This window comes from Charadrius vociferus, unplaced genomic scaffold, assembly GCF_000708025.1.
Source record: "Charadrius vociferus isolate BGI_N301 unplaced genomic scaffold, ASM70802v2 scaffold134, whole genome shotgun sequence".
Taxonomy (NCBI): Eukaryota; Metazoa; Chordata; class Aves; order Charadriiformes; family Charadriidae; genus Charadrius; species Charadrius vociferus.
The window spans coordinates 1,293,629-1,309,243 of NW_009648333.1; the positions used below are offsets into that span (position 1 = coordinate 1,293,629).

The window sequence follows — 15,615 nt, forward strand, 5'->3', positions numbered from 1 at the left end:
TGGTGGCCTGGTGATAGCTGTAATAAATCCTGATCGATATTCACTTGCTGGAGGCTTACGCATATATGGTGATGTGCACTGCTAGCTTTGCGTACCAGAAGACTTGCCGTTTCAGAATATGGCTTTACTGAAACCGTCACATCAACCAGATCGGAGCTCAGATAGCTCAGACATCTCTGTATGTCACTGCCCTGTGTCTTGCGTACAAGCTTCACAAGCCATTTGGAGGAATAAAGGAGCAGTAGCCGCTTTCAGTCAGAATGTGTGTGAGATTGCCTGGCTATCTTGGAAGTGTGGTACCCTAACTTGCCAGATGGTGTTCAAAGTCTTGGTCTTTGCCCAACTGCTAATAACAGCTTTCACAAAGACGAGAAGCATGTGATGATGCTGAACACTGGATAGAGAACCCTGAGAAAAGGTGTTTCTCTGGAAAATAAGCCATTTTCCACAAATCTGGAGTGATCTTTCATGCTTGTAAGTGGCAGTGTGTGAGGGAAGCAGGAAAACTTGGCGTGTTTGAAGGCTTGTTAATCCATGACTGTATATTGTTTTGTCATTGCTGACACGATAACAAAAATCTTGTTGCAAAAAAGAGACTGATATTCAAAAATCTGGGTTTGCCATTATATTCTAGGTGGAATTTTTCCTGGCTTTATTTATACAATGTGACTTATTTTTAGCAGCAGTGGAAATAAAGTGGTCTCAGGACACACAGAGATGGGTATCTTGAAAGGAGGTGACCAGGAGCACCAGGTGATGGAGCGCAACTTGCCTGCCAGGCTGAATCTGCCGTTGACTCAGGGTGAGAATCAAGACTCTTCACACGCATGTATTGTTTTCCAAGTAGAAAGCTCATGGGTATTTACAGTGGCTTGAAATCCAACTCAAAGAATTTTGGAAATTGACAGTACATGTGTATCTTCAAAATTTGAATGTCTCAGATCCAAAAGTTGTTTCCTTTTAGTAAAGGTAAGCATGTTAGGATGCAATTTAAAATCTTATTTTCATCAGAGGTGAGCGTTTCAGCTGCAGGTAAGAATCTCATATATAGGCCTGCGTGTTCACAGCGGTAGTCAAACACAGTTATCTTCCATCTTTTTCATAATCTTACACATATATGGGATGTATCTCAATACAGAGAACATATTTCTAACACTTATTTTGTGTTTTGATAGCTAATTAGATTCTTTATGTCCGTTTCAGCACAGCAAAAAACACTACATGTGATGTATAACATTTTCAAGCCAAGCCTAAAGTGACATCCATCTCAATTTTGTCATTAGACATGTCTGATGACATTTAAAATTAATAAATTTTTTTAAGCTCCCATAAGTATTGATGTCTTTTGAATGAAGGAATTTCCCCAAAGCATTGCTGTCAACAGCATCACCCTAAAAAAGGGCAAAATCACTAATTTCGCATCACTATCTAATGCAAGTGAACAGTGGAAAGTAAATAAATAGGACTAAAGACAGAAAGCAAATGTAGATTTTGAAATCAAGTTTTAGATTTTTGCCTGCACTCTAGCATAAAAATTGATGATTCTAAAAAATGAAATGCTTATGGATTACTTGCTCCAAATACAAATTCAATTTATTAAACTTAGCAGATTTGCTTTCCCTGGCACGATTTTATTGTATTCTTAGTGCTTTGATAAAGGTTGCTCAAATAAAGAAAGCAGAAGATATTACCCAGCAATCCATTCTTTGTGGATTTGTAGTAGTGGGTTAGCAAACTTCAAAGGTTTGATAGTTTTTAACTTCTGCTAATCAGGCTTTTTTCTAGGTTCTCTTCATCAGCTTGGTCCCCTACAAATATTCTGACAGCTACTTTCTATCTCCTTAAAGCATCACATCCTTGCTCTCTCCTTAAGTCCTTAAACTAGTCAGAACTAGGGTTGTTTTGAGGTTTTTCCTTTGGTCTTGATACCAAAAATAGGGAACGAGCCTTTAATAGGCCCCAGTAAAGTTTTTCTTCTCTAAACCAGGTGCTTGGTGCACGGCAGGGTAAGGTTCCCCCCAGCCTGTGAGCCACAAAATTTGTCTGGAAGGATCCAAGCAGCGCGCTGTATCTCAAAAATGGGGTGGCCGACTGCCTGGGCATCACACAGATCACTGCGTGTTGCTGGGAGGCTGTTACTGTCACTGAGCCCTGTGCAACCCTCTGAAACGCAGAAGGAAATTACAAGGGAAGAATTCTGCTTATCAGTTGGCTCGTGGAGAGCAGTGACTACCCCACCTTCCTCTTAACTCTTCCTATTGAGAAGTTTGGATGCCCAGGCACCGCGGGAAGTTTCTGTCTCTCTGGTGCTTCCTTCGTTAGGACAGAAATGCTTTATTTTCCCAAGCGCTACCTGTGGAAGGTTGTGTGACTCTCCCTTTTCCCCTTCAGAAACTGAGATTCAGAAGCAGGGCAGGTCATGTGTATGTGAAGGTAATGCAGGGGGACATTGTCCCATAGAGGTCTTCTGGTGTAGCAAAGCCTGCCTCTGACTTTGTGTGGGGTTTCTGAGAAATTGTTTTTAAGTAACAGTACATCTCGTGTCTCCTTTATGGTGTGCGCACAAGCTATGCTGGTCTATAAGTACTGACAAAAGCATTTTATGACAAGTATTGAGATTTCCTCACCTCCCATTGTAGATGTCTCCTGGAATCAACAGTTGCTGACAAAGCAGTCCCCACATCGTGCAGAGGACATTCGGCAGAGACCGTTCCTGGGCCAGAGTGCGGGACAACAGCTGAGCTCCGCAGGAGAAACGAGGAGGTGAGAACGTAAAATAAAGGCTATTGCAGAGGTTGAGCAGTCCTGCTCACTCTGTTCTCCCTTATGCTCCTATTCAGCATTCTTTATCAGCTAAGTCTCATGGATAGTCCTGCAGACACCTTTAATTCCTGGCTTTCCCACCAAGACTGCTAAAACTTTGTTTCTCATTACGGGTACCCAGTGACTGGTTTCACGAGGGAGGACACCTCCTCCTTGCCATTTTTTGTTGTCTTTCTGCTTAGCTCTTTAAACGCTTATCTGTGTAACTGTTCACGTGCTTCATTTGTTTTAAGTCCCTGAGACAAGCATTTATAGCCAGGAAGTGGCTGACTATCAGGGTGGGAATGTCAGGTGAAGTCTGCCTCTTTGAAGTTCGTATCCAAGAGCTTAATTCTGCAGCTTCTAAACACACACTGATTGCTATTTTCTAGTTAAGGATTATAGCTTTTAGAAGACGATACATAGGGATTAGTATTTTCTTCCTGCTGTAAATTTGGTGAGCTTTTTTTTTTCTCTGATGCTTTGCCTTGGGTTTTTGAGTGAGCATTACTCAAAAGTAACACCATTTTTTCAGTAAACAAGGGGTATGTTTACCTAATATTTGCAAAAAGTGTACCTATGTAATGAGAAAGGAAGGTCTGCTTTCATTAGCATATATATGAACACAGTCTCCTGCAAAATACATGTTACCTCTATGAAGCTTGTACCCAGTCAAAACTAATGTGGATTGAGGTTTGATTACTTGATCCTCATAACACACTGCTCATGTGTGTTTAAGAAAATTGGTATTTAATCTGTAAACAGCTTTAAGCAGTGAGAGGTTGAATCGATCCTATGATTTCTGATAACATAAAACATGCATGTTTTTTTCTCACCAAAATGGTAAGGTAGAATGGGTACAAATAGTAGGGTAGAATGGGTACAAATAGTAATAAACCATTTTTTGGTGTTTGTAGCTTCCTTTTTATTCAGTAAAGGGCACAGACCCTCCACCAACAACCCCACATCTGCTCTACCAGTGTCCTTCTGAGCACATCCCCCGAGCAGCAGAGAGCACAAGGCGTCGTGCCTTGGCTTCGTCATGGCGTGAGCTACATTGGGTTGGTAGGTGGGTAGGAGCCTGCACAGGGCTGAGTACCTTGTGAGTTGTCTGGCGCAGCAATAGCAAGCAGATCGAGACTCCGAACCAAAAAAACAGGTGCTATTTTTCATTGTGTCAAAATGGCAGTGGACAGCAATTTTATACCATGTTTTCTTTAGATAAAATCTTTAAAGCTGGGAATCCTGAAATCCATCAGCTGGAATTTCTCTATACAAAACCTCTGTTTTCACTTGTTCTTCAGCTGTAGAAAGGCATTTTCTCTCCTGTATTTTAGGGCAGGCTATCATGAGAATTTCCGATCCGGACCGTCGTCTCCCTGCTCTCCTGCTGCTCCGAGTCAGTCACCCAACAGGTACAAAAGGTCGATAAGGAATTTTGCAGACCAAATACCTCTTGTAGTCGCTGGTGAACCGCTGCAGTTTAAATCACACTAGTATTATGTGGATGCGCTATTAATTCTTCTAAATGTTGCAATTCATAACCATCCACATAATAAACATGTAGCTCCCTCTGCCGTATTTCTTGCCTACTTCAGCAGTGTTGTTGTGTTTTAAAATAACACAGTTCAGAAAGCAGCTGTAGGACTCAAGCTGTAGCTTGAAATGCATTTTGCTTTTTGCTGTGCTTGATCGTTGAAATTTTACTGAAATTGAAATGGGATAATGTAAGCCCCAGTCAAAGTGAGCAGTAAAGCGTGAGTTAGAGCACTTAAGCCAAAGGATATAGTCTTCATTGTGAATAGTTACATGCTGAGGAGTAAGGTATGTTCTAGCTGTTGTCACCGACTGACATTTCAGCACTTACTGATTTGAAAAAAATCCGTCCCTTAATTTCCAAGCTTGAAATGCATTTTGCTTTTTGCTGGCTTTTTTTTTGTTGTTGTTTTTTGTTGTTGTTGTTTTGTTTTTTAGTTTGCCTGCATTCATGCTGGAGATTCGATTCTCTCAGGCAATGAGCTGTGCAGTTTTCAATAAGATATATGTACTAAACTCTAAATAAATGTTAGCTGTAACCTGATAGAATCACTGATAATTTGGGGTGTATTAAAACCAGTTGGCTCATTAAATAGGGTGAAGTCATACAACACAGAAGCCATAGCAGTTTTTTTTTCTGTTGAAATAATGCTTTTCTTCATGTTTCATAGCAAAGCCCTCCTTCTGAAACCATTTGCATTGACATGAAACTATTGGGAGTTTTTTATGTGAGCATTTTCTTCTGGTTTTGTTAATTGTAGTTGCGGTTTTGGTGGGACTGCAGATCATTTTTGGCTACATGAAGCTAATCTTGATAGCTACTTCATATTATTTAGTAGCTATATCCCGATCTGAGACCCTTTTCCAAGATCTTTTCCTGAAATAAATCTTAATTTTTGAAATAATGGATGGGATGTAATTCATTGTTCCTCTAAAGCATTAGAAAACAACTCTTAAAACAAATCCCAAAGCACTTTATTCTGTGTTTTAACACTTTAACTTGTCCTTATGATAACTCTGATACTGGAGAAGTGAAAACAAAGGTGGACTCAAGAGTAACCCAGAGGGTTAACATTGTAGGGGAGGAGAAGAAACCAGGGAAGTTATTCTGAAAGGAATAAATAGAATGAAGCAACAAGACAGTGATGTGCCCGGGCTCTCACTGTACATGATGGGATAAAGAATGATGGGCTGAGGAGTGACAGAGATTAGATGGAAGTAAGGACAGTTTTCTGGTCATGATGAGTCTTTCTGCTGCTTCAATTTCTTTTTTCATTTTCTTTTATATTTTTTTTTGATGACTTTTTTACCATGATGCAGTCCAGATCCATCTCTTTTGGTGGCTTATTATGTTGTTGCACCAAAAACATAAAGCAAGATATTGTAAGCTTGTTTGCCTGTGTACAATTTCATCAAACCATCTTTTTGAAACTTATGAATTATCCTGAAATTCCTCTCACGGTTTCAGCCCTGGCTGAAAAACACATGGATGACACATGACAAGGGATCCCTTTTGGTCTCAGGTTTGTCTCAGTAGATGAACATCAGTTCTGGCAGGCTGGCAGACAGGAGAGAATGGAAGAGCGCGAAAGACATACAAGAGTACACCTGCAGTGCCATTAAAAACATCATGAAAAGGGTACTGGTTATTCCTGGCGCCCTGATCCCTCACCCAGCTGATTTACCAGAAAGGTCTAGACAGGACTGAAGCTTAAGAAGAGAGTTGAAGTATTTTTGCGTTGCAGATGGGGATCTGATTTCAGCTTTCCTCTAACTATTTGGAGTACTAACAGGCCTGTAGCTGCAGCAGCATAGACTGAAATTAGTTAGCGAGTGCCTGGTGCCTGGCCTGTGCTACTGCGATTACGCTGCTACTATTGACTTCACCAGCTTCTTTGGGTGCAAGAGCAGCGTCCCTGCCCTCGGACTTGCAGTAAGCAAACCTATTTGTAAATAACCTGAAATTTTTCCAGGCTGAGAATCTGGCTTAGGTAATTCGTATGAGTATCTGCTTTGATTGCTGTGGCATTGACTGAGTCTGGGTAATCCACAGGCATGGTTCCCTGCCATCTGGGTCTCTGTTAAGAGGCTTGCATGTCCCTTGATCTAGCACGGCAGACTGGCAGGGAAATGGGTCTGAGCTGCTGTGCATTCAAGCATTTTAAGTCCTCTGCTCACTTGTCTGCGAGGCAGGCGTGCAGGGTGATTCAGCAACATGACTGAAGGGTCAATGTGTGTTTATGTGCAACCCCCAATGCTCCTTCATAGAATCGCAGAATGGTTTAGGTTGGAAGGGACCTTGAAAATCATGTAGTTCCACCCCCCTGCCATGGGCAGGGACACGTCCCACCAGACCAGGTTGCTCAAAGCCCCATCCAGCCTGGCCTTGAACACCTCCAGGGAGGGGGCAGCCACAACCTCTCTGGGCAACCTGTGGCAGTGCCTCACCACCCTCAAAGTGGAAAATTTCTTCCTAATGTTTAATCAAAATTTACCTTCTTCCATTTTGAAGCCATTCCCCTTCGTCCTATCACTACATGGCCTAGTAAAAAGTCCTTCCCCAGCTCTCCTGTAGGCCCCCTTTAGGGACTGGAAGGCCACAATAAGGTCTCCCCAGACCCTTCTCTTCCCCAGGCTGAACAGCCCCAACTCTCTCAGTCTTTCCTCATAGGAGAGATGCTCCAGCCCTCGGATCATCCTCGTCGCCCTTCCTCCCATCCTGTCCCTCACTGCAAACCTATATAAACATTTGGCCACGTTTTAGCATCAGTTGCTGTTCTGTTTTCTTAAAGTCATGTTTGTCTCCTAGGTCTGTCAGTGGAAAGAAACTTTGTTCTACCTGTGGGCTTCCTCTTGGAAAAGGAGCTGCCATGATTATTGAAACGCTCGGTCTTTATTTCCATATTCAGTGCTTCAGGGTACGTCTCTTGCTTTATTAAGAAAAATCTCAAGTGCGAGGAGAGAGTATATTGAGGGCTGTAGATGTGAAATTGAAAATGAGAAGACCAAGGGATTTGCATGTTTGGGGTGTGTGTGTGTGTGTGTGTGTTTGTAGAGAAGTGGAAGAAATGCAGCTAATGTGTTATTTTGCTGTCAGACATGCTAAATGGACTAAAACCTGTGATTTAGCAAGCAAACTTAGCTTCCTCAGTTACAGAGGGAAGCATCATATAATTTCCCTGTTGTACTCATTGTTTTTTTAAATATAACATTCATTACCTTGTGATTTCTTCTTTTTGTTCCCAAAAAACCTGTTCAGTCCCAAAGCCATCTGTGATCTGACCCATGGTCGGAAAGCTTTGACTATGGAATGGATGATGTATCCTGGCTTTCACCATAGCTTTCAACAGAAATACTTCTTGACTGGTTTTGAGTGTTTCAGTCTTTAAATGACTCAGGATAGTGTTTTCTAGAGAACACAGAAAGTGACCATTTCCGTGATCTCTGGCCCGACTGATATTAGACATTCATGAAGCCTTTTTTTTTTTTGGACGTTTACCCAAGCTAAACCTCTGGTCTCTCTAAGCTTCATCCATCACAAATGTCCCTTAAAATTACTAGACTTCACTTCTGTGTAAGTGGAGACTGCTGAAATCCATTCCTAAATACTATTGGCTCTAAAAAAACCCTTTCACTGATTTGCGGTGCTCCGTAGAAGTATGGGCTGGCTTCTGGGGGGTTATTTTTTTCTCACTGTTCCAAGAACTATTGAAACAAAAGTCAGAATTTGGGAAGAGTTGTGATACGGCATGGTCTCTCTTATTTACTCTGTTCTTCGATTGACAGTGTGGTGTTTGCAAGGGACAGCTGGGAGACGCAGCAAGTGGGACGGATGTCAGGATTAGAAATGGTCTTCTTAACTGCAATGATTGTTATATCCGATCCAGAAGTAAGTACGAAATCCTGTCCAAAGGACAATGAACTCTAACAATGTTGTTGCCATGATGTTAATCAATGAGTTTGTCTCCTCCTGGCTTTGCCACTCAGGCATAGCTTCGCCACGGGAAGGGGAACCTTCCCATGCCATTTTAATCATCCTCTTATATCAAAAAAGATTTCCAAGCCCATTAAATCTTTCCCAGAGGATCTCTGCTCATCAGTATTAGACTTAAAGGCTGTTTCTATGCATAAATATGAACTCCTACACTGTGCACACATATTGCATGTCCTGGAGGCTTGGATCTGTCACATCACATGAGACAGTGTAGATACTTCTACTAGGTCTGGGACCATGGGCCTTGTTTGGAGAAGTTCCCATTTTATATGTCTCCAGGCCTCCCTTTGTGGACCAAACGGTCATGTAAAATATTAGGAACATTCTGTAACTCGTAATGAATCCTGGTGTTGGTTTCCCCAGACGTGCTGAAGTGTCGCTTGCTGCAGGTTTTGAAGAATGAGCCAGACAATTGCATGTCAGAAAAAAACTAGATACGTTTTTCTGCCTTAGAGCAGGTCACTTGAATGCCCTTCCTAGTCCTGGGTTTCTGTGACTGATACCAAACTGCTGGAGCATTTCAGCTTCACCCCAAAGTCACCGGTGACAGGAGATGGGCAGTGCTCCTGCTGGCTTCTACTTTGTGGAAACCAGTAAGATGCAGGAAAAAAACATGGGAGTAATCATTGCCTTCCTGTTACGCGTTACTGTTTAGTATATTCACTGCTTACAGTCCTAACTGATCGGTGGAGATATAAAGCTCTTTTCATTTACTATTTCCCGTCTTGTCTCTCAAAAGCAGTGGCTGTAGAAATCCAGGAGTAGGAAAGTTACTTACCTGCCTTTGCCAGCAGAATAACCAGCAGTTGGATTTTTGTTTTCTCTGTTTCAGGAGAAATATATTTCCCCATCAGCAGAGCTAGAGGGTGCTATTGTATAACTATTTGTTTAGTGATATTTTTTAAAATTCTGCTAAGAAATGTTAGCAACTTTGTATTATTATTTATTTAACCTGACACATTTAGAAATAGCTTTTCCCCTTCAGGCTTGATACTATAAACCTTACTCATGTGGATGAGGTCCTGACCCTTAAAATGCACGTTTGCACATCCATCTCTACACAAAAAAAAAAGAGAGAAAGGTGATAAAAGTCATATTTTCCTTTCCTTCGTAATCCTTTTTGCTTAAATAAAAAGTGAGGTCCCTTAAGGATAGGTGAAGGCTCAAATAAATTATTTATCAGCTTGTATGCTGTAGAAATCACCCCCTCCATCATAATTTCTACAGCAGCACTGCTAGAAAATGCAGTACAGAGCTGTGTACAGTGTTTCATGCAGTGAGGTTTTGCATTCGTATATCCCTAGCACAACAGCAACTGGGTCCACAACAGAGGGAGTAGGTTCTGAGGAAATGGATGGTTCCTGAAGAATAATAATGGCAGGGGTTCATCTTTTTTCCTACAAATTGCCTCTTCCTTCTGTGTTCACTTCTCATGCAAAATCTCAAAATAGGAGTTAGTTGAGTTTAAGTTACACTGGCTCTTGGTGACAGTTTCAAAGGGACTGACTTTGATAGAACTGCAAATATGGTTAGTTGCTCATTCTTAACGAGAAATTGACAGACTCCAGGTCTGAAATAAAGAACAAACTGGAGCAACGTTAGTGGTTTGCCTTTCAGTTCTGGGAAGTCTGATGCTAAATATAAAATCAGTTGCTTGATTGCACAGCTCATGCCTTCCTGCCCCTGCGGCTACATCTGAAAACCTGTGCAGCACTGCGCACAACTGATGGTCTCTGACCAACCCAGAATTAATCTGTATTGTTTTGAGATACTTATGGACATCTTGATGAAATATTTTGGTTGCCAGAAACTTATTTGAAACTGTGGATGATTCTGTTTCAAAGTAAATTATCAAAACCTCTGGGAGAAAAGCATTAAAGATTAGGTAGTGGTCCGGGGTCCAAAATAATTGTTTTTCAAATAAAAGTGGATGGGGTTTTATTGGCAGGTTATTTCTCTGCAACAAAACCTCACAAGGAAGGGAACTTGGTATTCAACATCAACCACGGGGAATAGTTACAGGTTTGTGAGTGTCGAAGTCAAAGGCAAGAAGTAAATTTGTAAGATTCCCTGTATGGCCAAATAACACACGGGCTCTGTATTACCACGTACCAGAAACCAGGCACAGCTAAAGATGACTCATCAGTCCTTTGCTTTTGCTCTTTTGCCACTGCAGAGCCTGAAAATAAACGCACCTGCAAGTACTTTGGGAGTAAAATGAAATAAGAGTGCATGCAGAACGCATTTGTCCATGTGGCATGGAAAATACATTTCCACGGGAGTTATGCTGAATCCTTTGCAGTTTGTGCCTCAGCTTTGCAGGAGGAAAGAGCAGAAGGGCACAAATGATACAGATTTCCAGATGAGTTTTTTCTAAATTGTAGAGATCACATGAGGAAAAGCCTGTGTATGTTTGTTAAAATTTGTCAGCTAATGACTTGTTTTGGTTTTGTTTTACCCAGCTGCTGGACAGCCAACTACATTGTGACATGACTTACAGACCTAATAACTTTCAAGAAGGAACTCTCTTCTCATATGTATCGGCTGCCTCCAGACAATCACTTGTAAGAGCTTGAATCCATGGACATCACGGCTCTCATCTCATTTTGAAAAACCCATAAAAATGCTGCACCTGCTCCTTTAAAATGCAATATGTTGGTTTTTCCCTTTCTTAAGAAATTTGCAAAATACGTATGACCATGTTTGGGAAGGCAAAGCCTAAGTACTATTAAAAAAATCCCACCTTTCAGGTATGCTTATGATTTCCAGTCTGTTACCTTATTCTTTTGAAAGTAATAAGAAAATAAACATGCAATAAAGCTGTTTTGTTTTAATATTTCTAGGAATTAAAATGTTTAAGTTTACAGAACCTTTATAGAATATGCCAACTTGAGCTGAGAAGTAATTTTAAGATAGTATCTAATCAGTGCATTTGAAAAACTAAACATCACAGCACGACTTCTCTGTTATAACTGAAGCTATAACTTTTTTTATACAGAGACTAGTTTGATAATACATCCTGTAATTCTGAAGCGTTTTGTGTTTATATTACCTTCAGTGGAGGGTAGGAGTTATACAAATAAATTATTGCACCTTTAGCGATAGGATTTTTTTGTTTGTGTACCTCAAGTAATGTTCATGACTATAGCTTAATATTCTCTCAAATAAAGATTTCTTCATTAAACCTAAAGACTGCATACCGTTAACGATGGCAAGATTCCCATTAGGAGCAATCCTTCTTCCTAAGTTCGGCAGCCCGTGTTGTTATGAAACTCGCTGAAAGGTGATGTGGGGGAGAGGCGGCCGCGTGGGCGGACGCAGCTGAGTTGTGAGTCTCCGAGCGGCGGTTTGATGCTCGGGTGAAGCTTTTCTCTTTGGCGTGTAACTTGCCCACCGATGGTCCGAGTTGGTTTTGAGATCTGCTCGTTCGTGTGCAAACATTACGGTTGATTGAAATCTCATGCGGAGAAACACGTGTGGTTTGGATGCCCTCCAGAGCAGGGAATTAAACAGCCTTGAACCTGTGTTCCTCCGTGCACCCACCCTGATAAAGTCAGCAAAACCCGGGAGCGCGGAAGGCGGGCAGGGAGGAAGCTGGAGGCGTTAGGCAAAAAACCTTTCGTTTGCCTGTGTTTGGGCCAGTGTTCCTTCATGCTTTTTGATTAAGCATGTGTTCCTTACTAAAGTGATCCAGCAGCTTGTCGAAACAGCAGTCGGAGCTGCGTCACTTTATCTGCAATACGCAGACAAGGTTAGGGGGCGGGTTACAAGTGTGAAATATCCTAGCACTGTTTGGTAAATAGTTATTGGAAATATCCCATTTTAGCAGTTCCTGATACAACTTAAAATGGAGGAAAAAAAAATCTACTTATTCTGCCTTAAAACCATGATAAAGCTAAACTGATAGAAATTTATTTAATCTATGTGCACATCCATTGTCTTTTGATGTGTTGTTAAATGGGAATGAAGTGGTTATTAGGGAAGCAATAAATTTGAGTTGTTCTATAGCTAGCAACTATTTATTTAAACACTAGACAGTTGTTTGCATGTGAGTTGCATACCCATGCAAAACTGTGTGTCCTTGAAAACCCATGTACGATGTTGTCACGGGAGGACATTGTGACTATCTGCTGGAAAGTTACATGTTACTTCCTTAAAATTGTGCCTTAGAAAATGCAAAGCTCTTGCACACAGTCAACCGATGACTTATGGATGCAATAAATCCAAAAAGCTGGAGTCCTTCACGGACTTCACCTGGGGAATATTTTTTAAAAAAATAAAAATAAAAAATCACAAATATGTTTTGGAAATAAAACAGTGAGGTCCAATATTTTGATTAACCATCTGCGTGGTTTACTGTTAAAGGGTTTTGATAACCAGGATGCTTACACTTCGCATGTGGTCATCGTAACGTTTTCCCGCAAATAATGCGTAACATGGAAATTCAAGAAGTAGATTTTATAACCGACTTTGTACATCTGTATAATTCCATGTGCTGCATTAAGGATATGCGAATATATGATGTCTGGACCTGATTTTTAAACAAGACCATGCATGCTTGTGCGTCTATTTGGTATGAGTCCCTAACACCGCGTCACCTATGTGGTAGAGTTTAAATGTGCAAATCGGTCCCCAAGTGTATAAAAGGGGTTGTTTGTCACAGAGGTTGGAGCCACTTCTCGTTGACGTAGGGGGGAGTGCCCAAAGGGTGTAGGAGCATGGTTGGGACTAAAATGCATGGGCGATGGGTGGGGTGGGGGCATGCATCGCACTGCGGACACACCGCTGGGTCTCTGCAGCTGCTTAGAAATTGATCCCAGTGTCTATCAATTAGTTTCAGATATGCATGTTTTAGTGAAGTTGGATTGTATGTACAGCAAAATGAAGCGGCTTTCTCAGACGACGATTTTTTCCCCTCATGAGCATCTATTCACCAGCACAGGCTAATTTTCAGCAGTTTTCTAAATTGTACTTGCCAACTGCTTATGTTTGATTTTATATTTCCTTCAGAGTTTTACATGGCAAATTCATTCAGGCGCAGATCTCCCCCTCCCCCTTTTTTTTTTTCAGTTTAAACACATAAATATGATCTATTTCTTATCAGGAACTTTGAGCACAGAAAAAAAAAATAACGCTTTACTGCAATTGAACTGCAATGTAAATGTATTTGTTGCAAGAAATACTGCTAAGCAAGTACAATGTATGTAATGGGTTTTAGATGTTTCAGAATTTATTTAGCCTCTTACTGCTTCAGAGAACCTGAACAGGTGTCATAACCCATCTGTATTTCACAACCCCATTTTCCCTGGTGTATTTTTCCCTTGCTCTTGCTATGTAGTGTTATTGGTGCGATCCATCTGTAGTTCTCGGTGAATGTCCTAAAGGTTGGTGAACCAGAAGGGGACCATCCTTATCTGCATGTCCATTCAAGGACAAGGATTGCTGTCCTACCTGGGGCTAATGTTAAATACCGATTATGCTAATCTTTCCTTTATTTTATTTATTCTAAAATGCCTCTGGAAATTAGGAAAACTTGTCTAAAATGCAACAGCTTTTATAGTAAATGTATGTTTATAAATAAAATGTTGATTACCTTTGGTGGTGTTGATTTTACTTATTATGACTAATTTCTCCTATTGCATGCGATGTGTCTGTGAAACTGGATTGCAGAGCGTGTATATCCCGCTGGTAAAAGCTTCCGCTTGACTGGGGTAGGCTGAACCAAGCTATATTCCACAAAACTTCATATACAAGAATGAGACACTAAAAAAGACATACTTGAGATGGGACAGTACCCTGCGGATTGCTACTGTAAGCTGTAGCCAAGTATTTCCAAGAGCACATGTGGCTGTCGTGGTAAAAGATGAGCAGAGGTGGCTTTCTGTGAGTGGAACCCAAAGTCCTCAGAAGATCTTTCATTCATGTCGTCGGACTGTGGTTCAGACTTTGCCTGAATAAACCACTTAATGTACTGGAAAGCTAAATATGTGCTTGGTTAATTCCATTTCTGCGTAGTGAAGATCCTTGAGTTTGTGCTTAGTTTTGCGTGTGCTGCAGTGTCACTGATTCTAGAATCTCAACGAGTATGTGACTTCACCAGTAACCAGCAGAAAGTTCACACAAAATTTTAAACTAATAACTGCCTCTTTTTGTTCCTTTTAATTGGGTCTTCAATGGATGACGGGTTTGGTTTTGTGCCAGAAGCACATCTCGGCTGTTAGATGAGTCATGGGGAAGTACTGACAATTTAATTTTTTGAAGGCAGATTTTTATCCCGGTGCCTTAATGGAAATGGTCGTGGTCTTAGATTATTTCTGCATGTACGTCTCTGGACAGGGAGCCAGTGTTGCTCTGTGGTGGCAGAGGTACCCGGGGGTGCCCGGCGGTGTGCGTGGGTGCCTTGTCTGCGGGAACAGCTGGCTGCCACTGGAGGTTGCTCTGAGGCTGGATTTGGAGGCAGGCACGCGGCTATTTCTGCTTCAGCAGCTCTGTACCAAAGTTGCCAGGCTCCCAGGCAAGCATGGCTTTGGTGATTGTGACCTCTGTAAGCCAAGTCTTATGAGGAGCAGCTGAGGGAACTGGGGTTGTTCAGCCTGGAGAAAAGGAGGCTGAGGGGAGACCTTATCGCTCTCTACAACTGCCTGAAAGGTGGTTGTAGCGAGGTGGGGGTTGGTCTCTTCTCCCAAGTAACAATTGATAGGACAAGAGGAAACAGCCTCAAGTTGCGCCAGGGGAGGTTTAGATGGGATATTAGGAAAAATTTCTTCACAGAAAGGGTTGTCAAGCGTTGGCACAGGCTGCCCAGGGCAGTGGTGGAGTCACCATCCATGAAGGGATTTAAAAGACGGGCAGACGTGGTGCTGAGAGACATGGTTTAGTGGTGGTTTTGGCAGTGTTAGGTTGATGGTTGGACTCTTAACCTTCCAACCTATACGATTCTATGACTCTGAGTAAAATGGTGGAAATCCTGGTATGATTTTTTTTTTATTGTTTTCTTGTGAATGTGGCCTGGCAGCTCTGACCTGACCACAACTGTTTGTGATGCTAAAAGGGCACTGATGGTGGTGCGCTCCACTGGTACTGATTTAATGCCCAAATAATTCCACAGACTTTATAAAAGGGGAGTCATGTCACCTGTTCACCTCACCAGCAGGTCTGCAGGTAGCAGTGGCTGCCAGGAGGGCCCTGAGGGAGACCACCCTACTAAGAGGGCCTCGGCGTTCCCCCGGAGAGAACGATGGCTTGCCGAGCAGTGGGATGAGGCTGCGGGCATATGGAAGAAA

At 41.8% G+C, this 15,615-nt stretch overlaps 1 protein-coding gene across 1 annotated transcript in view; it reads left to right on the forward strand.

Annotated features, from left to right (window-relative positions):
• Positions 1-11,524, forward strand: part of LIMCH1 (LIM and calponin homology domains 1) — a 117,492-nt gene extending 105,968 nt beyond the window's left edge. Inside the window, exons 22-27 of the mRNA XM_009885006.1 lie at positions 684-802; positions 2,640-2,763; positions 4,140-4,226; positions 7,148-7,256; positions 8,125-8,227; positions 10,795-11,524. Of these exons, the coding sequence (XP_009883308.1) occupies positions 684-802; positions 2,640-2,763; positions 4,140-4,226; positions 7,148-7,256; positions 8,125-8,227; positions 10,795-10,820 (568 nt within the window). The 3' untranslated portion in view covers positions 10,821-11,524. The remainder of the gene's footprint in view (positions 1-683; positions 803-2,639; positions 2,764-4,139; positions 4,227-7,147; positions 7,257-8,124; positions 8,228-10,794) is intronic.
• Positions 11,525-15,615: the final 4,091 nt, after the last annotated feature.